Source organism: Pagrus pagrus, assembly GCF_965226575.1.
Source record: "Pagrus pagrus genome assembly, chromosome: 6".
Classification (NCBI taxonomy): Eukaryota; Metazoa; Chordata; class Actinopteri; order Spariformes; family Sparidae; genus Pagrus; species Pagrus pagrus.
In genome coordinates this window covers 29,776,441-29,784,617 of record NC_140190.1, presented here as the reverse complement: position 1 = coordinate 29,784,617, position 8,177 = coordinate 29,776,441, and the positions used below count along the sequence as shown (strand labels likewise).

General features: G+C 39.1%; 1 protein-coding gene across 1 annotated transcript; it reads left to right on the top strand.

The window, feature by feature from the left end:
• The first annotated feature begins 562 nt into the window (after positions 1 to 562).
• rgs4 (regulator of G protein signaling 4) lies at positions 563 to 7,397 on the top strand. The gene is made up of 5 exons (XM_084354851.1): positions 563 to 707; positions 992 to 1,108; positions 2,992 to 3,056; positions 4,935 to 5,098; positions 5,897 to 7,397. The coding sequence occupies exons 1-5, from the start codon at positions 664 to 666 to the stop codon at positions 6,125 to 6,127; spliced, it is 621 nt and encodes a 206-aa protein (XP_084210977.1). The 5' UTR covers positions 563 to 663; the 3' UTR covers positions 6,128 to 7,397.
• Positions 7,398 to 8,177: the final 780 nt, after the last annotated feature.

Below are 8,177 nucleotides of genomic sequence, written 5' to 3'. Positions count from 1 at the left end.
CATCCAGAGGTCGCAGGTTTAATTCATGCAGCCTACATTAATGTATTACATAATGTCCTATTACTGCAAAGAAGAAAAATACGATATATTCTGAGTTTTAAGAAGCAAATATTACAGCAGATATAATAAACAATAAAGGGTTAGTATGTTGTATTAAACTGGAACACAAAGAGGCTTTTATTGAGGGGCACCAATCTAACGTGCTGTTCGCTGTATGTTGAGGGAAAATGGATCCAACAAATGAAAACAAATGACAACACTTTCCCCAATACCTCCCTGATAACATCAACAGACTGAAGACGTTATCCATGCCTGGACTTTTCACTCGTTGTTTTTTTCCACGCACACACTCAGTCGCCCCATCAGTGAAAACACCTTTTGTTTTGGTTACAACTGCTGTGAATCCCCCCCCCCCCCCAATATCCTCCCTCTCAGCCTCCCTGTCTGCCCCCCTCTCTCTGTTCTCTCTCCCTGTTCATGGTGATTGGTCAGTTTTCTGTCATCGTGCACTCTGGAGCTATAAAACCACTGCTGGGGGTGGAGACACCAGCAGCCTTCTGTCTCATACTGGAGAACACTGACTGTTATAGGAACTCTCTCAGTGTTACCTCCCTGTCGTCATTTGCAACAACAGCACTGACTTTGGATCTTTAACACTCCACCATGTGTAAAGGACTTGCAACACTTCCTGCAACATGCTTGAAAAGGTAAGTGAGGTGCATGAACGTGTTTGTATATTCCTGATAAAATGACAGTAAATGTAGCTTTTACAGTAAATATCTGAAACTGTGAATGCTTCAGAGATTTATCTTTTTTATTTTTACAAATTAAAACCAGTACATGACTTGAAACAGCACTTAAAGATAAAAAAAGGACAAACCATTTTTTTTACCTCTTGATTACATAAAACCGTCTTCATACAAGCAGGTCTTTGTGTGGATATTACCACTGTAAACAAACTGAAATGCATTTCGCTCATTGTCCTCCACAGTGCCAAAGACATCAAGCACAAAATAAGCTTCTTACTGCAGAAGCCAGAACCCCAAGCAGCAGATCAGAAGCTGACGAAAGTGAACACGACTGCTGCCGCTGCTGCTGCTGCAAAGAGGTCAGAGGAACTAAAATCTGTTTGTTCACTTCGTTGATGCTTTCGAAGACATATTTGCATTTATTATTCATTTCCAGGAGCTCTAAAAGATTTTATTGACAGATTGTGATGGAATACACTCATACACTTCTCCATTCATGTTTCTTAAGGAAAGTTCTGTTGCATTAGAAGGAATTCATTAATTGCATTCCCATCTGGACAAGCTCTGCACAGGGAAATACTGGTTGGGAAAAGGTGGTTGTGTTAGCAAGCACAAGGAGGATACATTCAGTCAAACAATGATGAATTCTGCTTTATGCTGCATGTGGGCCGTTTAATCAGTAGCAATCTTTAATGAGTGTAGGCAGGGACTTTAATATTTTGAGTTTGAGGATAATTTTTATTGACCAAACTACTTTTTATACACATTGAGTTCAAAACACAAGACTTTTTTCCTGAGGAGACATTTGATGATGAGAATGATGGGTAACACTTAATATAATAACCACCGTTAATAAATGGTACATTTATAGTTTAACTTTAGTTAATAGTTGTTTCACTGTAAAATTCTTCCTAAACCATTCATTAAGCACTTGCTCGTTGCAAAGCTGCAACTTTTGCTGTAATATTTAGTAAATGGTTGATAAATACTGTGCAGTTCATCTATAAACATTTGGATGCCCACTGATGTTTACAAACCTTTACAATCACTTACTTAATGGTTAATAAAGCATTGTGTTGTACAGTGAAATAACTACTAATTAAAGTGTAATTAAATACCATAAACTTACCATTTATCAATGATGGTTATTATAAAGTGTCACTGAATGATAAAGGTGATGGATGAGTTGATGTGCATGAGTGTGCATCGACTTATTTGGTTAAAGACCATTTTATTTAATGGGAAATGCATATATACTGACTTCCTGCTTGACTTTTTGCTTGCTTTGTTTTGTTTTGGAAGCCCTTCTCCCATCATGTGCTCATGGAGAAAAATGTCTACAGCCTTCATGGTTGATATTACACTGACATACACTGTAACGACTGTTTCTGTTACAGTATACACTTGGAAACTGAATCACACTGGCTGAGGAACACATTGTGTCTTATTTTATGTCTTATTCTGGCCTTTACGACCCACCCTGAGGCTGTGTTCCCTCAGAAAGGCAATTAGTGCTCTTTATGAGCAGGTGAGCAATGACCATGCTCACCCTGACCTTTCCCATTCAGGAACATGCAGCCCATTCAGACACAGTCACAGAAAATCAATAATCATTCACTTTTCCTGCTATTATCGCACAACAACAATATCTCATTCCATTCACAGCACAAAGACGAGTGATTAAGATGAATATAGATTAGTCTTTTCTAATCTTTATAGCTACTGATTTTTGCTGTTGTTTCTGAGGTGGTGAAACTGTTGAAGGAGCATTACTGTACTGTAGGTTTTGCTGGGTAAATGCCAGATAATGAATGCTGGTAGGAAGAGATTTGCTGCGATTATTGATCTGGTGATCTTTACTGATCAGTTTAGAGTCCCCCCAGGTTTTATTGTATGGAAACCTTTTTCAAATCTTTTAGTTGTTTGAGTTGGATGACAGGGAGCCAGCAATCGAGGAAATACTGCTCCAACAATGACTTTATTAAACCTTATTGATATATGTTGATGAAGGTTCTCAGTCTCATTGATATACACAATAGAAATGTATATATAAAGATTTCCATTGGATTACTTGCACATCGTGATAAAAATAATAAAACTCTAAATGAAACCATATTTAATACACCCTAAACACACATTTTGTGAGTCTGAAGTGTAATTTACATGGAAATAGTAGCATGAAGATTCCAGCTTGGAAAGTCTCTGCAACTTCATTAAAAACCTGTCCGCGCTTGTGTTTCAGGGTGCCTACTGCAGCTGAGGTGGGGAAATGGAAGGAATCGTTCAGCCACATGATGAGCAGTGAAAGTAAGTGTTACATTACTGTTTCACACATAAGAATAGTTCAACCTCAACCTGAACGAGACTAGCAAGCTTCAAATCCAAAGAACTTTGCCTGACACTAATAAGCCTGACACCAGCAGTCAGGCGGATGCTCCACTCATTAGTTTTCCGGCAGAATCTCTCTCAGGGTTTATGAAAAGAATCTTTAAAATAAACATCACTATTCTCCTGTGACATAATGCTGCTGTGATCATGGGAATATTACCAGACAAGACCCTGACCTTCACATTCCTCGCTAATGATTGCCAGTAAAGTTTTGGCAATCTCATGAATGATTCTTTATTCTTCACTCTTTGTCACAAAGTTACAGATAACAGGAAGAAAGAAAGAAAGTGCAGAAGATGTGTTGACCTCACATCACAGTGCAGTTTACTAGCATCACCCTGCTCTGATCCTCTGACACTTTAATTCTGTCTTCATGATGTTAAAGGAAGGTCTCTGAGGCGTTCTCATGCTCTGCGCTTGTGCTACGTGTCTCGAGGCACTCCTCAGCAGCCCCTCAGGGCTTGCTGACCAGTGTCGAGTGTGTATGTGTGTGTGTGTGTGTGTGCACAAGCCCTCTGAGAATTACACTGTGTGAGTGCATGGACACAAAGGGGAGCAATGGCCTCGAGGGAACCAGCGGAGTTCTGACCTGCTCTGTTCCATGACCTCATCCGCTGACCCTCAAACATAAGCATCCTCCTTCTTCCTTTCCGACATCATCCGTCAGCTTTCATTGGTCGATCATATTTTGTTTATCTCATCGTGGCCTCAGCGGGGTCCTCCAGCTGTCCTCCTAGACATGTAGGATTTTGGAGCAGTAGTGATGAAGACGATAATCAATTTGACAAAAATGTATCCTCTTAAAGGGCTCAGGTGTGCACTTTCCTCTTTTGTTTACTGGCTTTGGTTATTGGAAAACCAGCCCAGTCGCCAATATCCGCGAATAAAATGTTGGCAAACCACGTTAAGTTTGTACGAGATGGCTGCCAAGCGAGAGACCACTGATTTTGGGTACCGTTGGGACATTTTCCAGCTGTGTTTATGGCAACAAAACCAGGCATTCTCAGCCAAAAAAGTGATTTTTGGGCCCAAACCTTACCAGACCCTCAGCACAGTGTTGTTACAATTTAAAATTGAACATTTAAATGGAAAGTTACTAAAATTGAAACATAAAGAATTGTAAAGTTTGAACACATCACATATATTCTGGCAATTGGGCTGCAGAGAATCCCTGTCATGTGTCTCCAAAAAGACAACAAAAATGTAATAACTCAGTATAATTACACTGCTTTCACACTTTGAGGCTTTGCTAGTGAAGTGCTTATTTTCTCTTAGCAAGATGAACAAATTTGAAGTAACTTTTTCATCCATTACGCACTAAAAAAAAAATAAAATCGTCTATTACCAGAAACTCTGAAGAAATTTAACTCCAGCTGCGAGGGGAGAAGTCCTGCCAAACCTTGTCTATAACTTGTCACTTATACTAATGTCTCAAAATAAATGTGTTGATGATAAATATTTATTTGATTGGTGACTGTTTTCTGGCACCGAATGCAAAATTGGGATGGTATTCAAACACACATATGGCTTTCAGATCGGGCCAAGGTAGTTAGCAGCATTTGGCTAGCTTTCGGTTGGACTGGTGTCACTGATTCAAAACAAGTCTGGCAACAAAATTTGACAGATTTGGATTACAAGGCTGTAGTTTTGTATTCTCTTAAAGGAGAATACAAAATGTATTACAGCCGCAACCTTCTTCATCTGCAGTCATGGGTCTATAAGGTGCACTGGATATTAAACAATTACATTTTAAAATAATAATTTATTAAACAAACATATTTTTTCTGTCTGTCTCAGCGGGTCGTATGGTCTTCACCAGCTTCCTTAAGTCAGAGTTCAGCGAGGAGAACATGGACTTCTGGGTCGCCTGTGAAAACTACAAGAAGACTTCACCTTCCAAGTGGTCATCCCAAGCCAAGCAGATCTACCAGCAGTATGTGGAGGCAGATGCTCCACATGAGGTAATGACTTTTATCTGAAACAGATGATAACACTGGTGATGTAACACCCTCAGATAGTTGAAAATGTAGAAGACAAAACAAGCCAGAAATGAATTTAAAGAAGCCGAGGACAAAAAGGGAAAAGGACAAAATGTTGACTTTGGGTCAAAGCCTGAAAAACACCTTAAAGGCATGATTGTAAAATCTTATTAATGCAACTGCACATTCTCCTCCAATGAAGTGAACACTTGAAGCTGATAGCGTCTGCGCAGCTATGAGTACTGCCCTGTCCTGATTAGAGGCTGAAACTCGAGGGTTTATCATTATCCAGGGAGCTGGATACTGTGCATGGATGAAGGATGAAGGGAATTTGGCTTTCTACTCAGTTCTTTCTTTTTGGTTGACTTTTAATGAAAAAAGAAAAATAAAATAAACTGAGGATAAAGATGTGGGTGTATTTTGTCCCTATTTTTTTTTTTTACCAGAGCTCTGTGCTTTGCCTTGTGACAGTGTTTTTCTTATTATTTCCCTTGTTGTTTTTGCTGTATTTTTTCTTTTTGAAATATGCAAATTGTCATTGTTTTTTCCTTCTGGTGTCCCTGTTGCCAGACTTCAACAATAATCTCTTCAACTTAAAAATATAGTTTTTTTTTAGAGCAATTTAAGTTCAGATTTTGCTTTTCTGAATGATGTTTCCCTTCCAGTTTATATTTTTGATCTTTGACCTCAAGGGGACTTAAAAAAAAAAAAAGAATAATGAAAAAAAAAAAAGAATCTAACCCTTAACCTTTTCTTTTATTTCATATGGTGTAATTCTAGGTAAACTTAGACGCAGTGACTAGAGAGGAAACGAAGCAGAATGTCGAGAACGCCTGCCCCTCTTGTTTCGGAGAGGCTCAGAAGATGATCTACACCTTGATGGAGAAAGACTCCTACAGGCGCTTTCTAAACTCCAAAGTGATGCAGAATCTGTGTCAGAACGCTGCTGCTCAGGAGAAGAAAAACCGTGACTGTGCCGAGAACAGGCAGGCGTTAACAGGAGGCGCATAAACAGCAAGCGAACAGGAAAGAAAGACTAGAAGAAGGTGCCAAAGACTGAAAATGTATTAGTTGGTAGATACTGGTATGTGGTGACGTAAAGGGTAATGTGACATGTGATGAAGACTTTAACAGGAAGTTAAAGACATGAAGACTTTGGTGATCATTTTAAGGGTTTGGAGTTGCTTCTGTATGTCCACTTGTGGATATAACAGAAAGATTTGAATATTTTCCTGTACTGCATTGATCATCAGCTCTCATATATTTAATATTTTAAGATGAATGTATAAATGCGGATTAAATGAATGTTTAAACGTTTGTATTATGAAGATCAGCTTTTGCTTCTGGTTTCATTGCAAGAACATAACCTGTTCTCCGAGTCATGGCCAGGTTACATTGACAGTCATAACAGAACACAACCTAAAGCTACCTGCAGCCAACAGACTCCCCTTCAAACAAAAATACTGCACATGGAGCAGTGTGGAGGATTTGTTTGAGCAAAAACATGTAAAGTTCTTATATCTTTAAAGTAATGTATCAAGATCTTCATAAGAATGACAAACTTAACTGTATTTGATGAGAACAGACACAAAAATCTAACTATTATAAAAGTAAAGCATTAAAACATTAGTGTTAGTGTGGGATATGTTTTTGGTACGACAGTGAATGACTCATCATCTGTTCCTGTGCTGTGCAGTGAGTTTTGGTGGTCACAGTCTTTTGTCTGACCCAGAATGGTTACTGTGTTACATATTGACTTGAGCACATACATCTAGCGTGACTCACACACCAGCTTTACATTTAACACACGTTCTCTCACATGTTCATACAACAGATGGATGATATCGATGTCGAACTTGGTAACCATGGTAACAACCGCCTGTACTATTTAGACAAGATCTCTGCACCGTGCTAACGTTGTCATTGTGTACTCCTCACGGGAATTGGAAGCATGCTTTAATTTCACAGTATTGATTATCTGTTGCATGTCTTATAGTAACCAGACAGCAGGAGAAAAGGTCACACTGTGACCTGATTTTAAAGAGTTTGTAACTGTATTCAGATGTTTATATCTGTCAAATGTTGTGCAGAGTAATTAATGGTGTGTTCACTTTGATTGTATGTATTTATGTTGCTTTGCATATTAAAGTGTTTTCTCAAAATATACACTGTGACGGACAGAAAACTATATACTGTATGTAGACGTTTATTAAATGATGTCATTGTCTTATTTATATCATATCTGTAACTATTCAACAAATAAAGATGTGTTGGATAATCAGAGTGAGTCTGCAGCCAGTCCAGCAGTTGTTGCTGCTTCTTGTCTAAAGCCCTGTTTGCAAGGGAGTAGTATTACTTGGGTAACTCTCTCATTCACCTGCAGCGATCATCTGTGCAGATCTGCCATGTCTGTAATTTGTAAATTACAATTCCACCCGACCCACCATATTCTGCCAGTGTCAGAGGTCCTGTAATATTACTCGTCCTGTGCAAATCAACATCTCAGTAATTTCAGGTCGTGTTTTGATTAACATTGGGCGACTGTACATCAGGTGGTAGAGCAGGTCGTCCAGCAATCAGAAGGTTGCTGGTTAGATTCCACGGCTCCCCCGGCTGCATGTCAAAGTATTTTTGAGCAAGATACTGAACCCCAAAATGCTCCTGATGAGGTTGGCACCTTGCATGGCAGCCTCTGTCATCAGCGTGTGAATAGGTGAATGTGACAGGTATGTAAAGTGCTTTGAACAGTCAGAATACTGGTGAAGCGCTATACAGTACGGCTATATTGACGTTTAAAAGTGATGACTTACCTGTAGGATGAGTTAGGACCAACAAAAGGTTGTCATATTCAAGTTCAGCCACAAAGCATAAGTTCCTTGATCTAAAGGAGCTGTAAATGTGTGTTTATGACTGTAACACATGTAGACAGGAGGCAAATCAAAACATTTAATATAGCTGTTGAAGGAGAGACACGTGCCACATGAAACACAAACATGGGGCGGCAATTTAATTCACATGAAGTTCCCTGGTGATACTGGTACCCTGTGAATAGGGTGTAAGA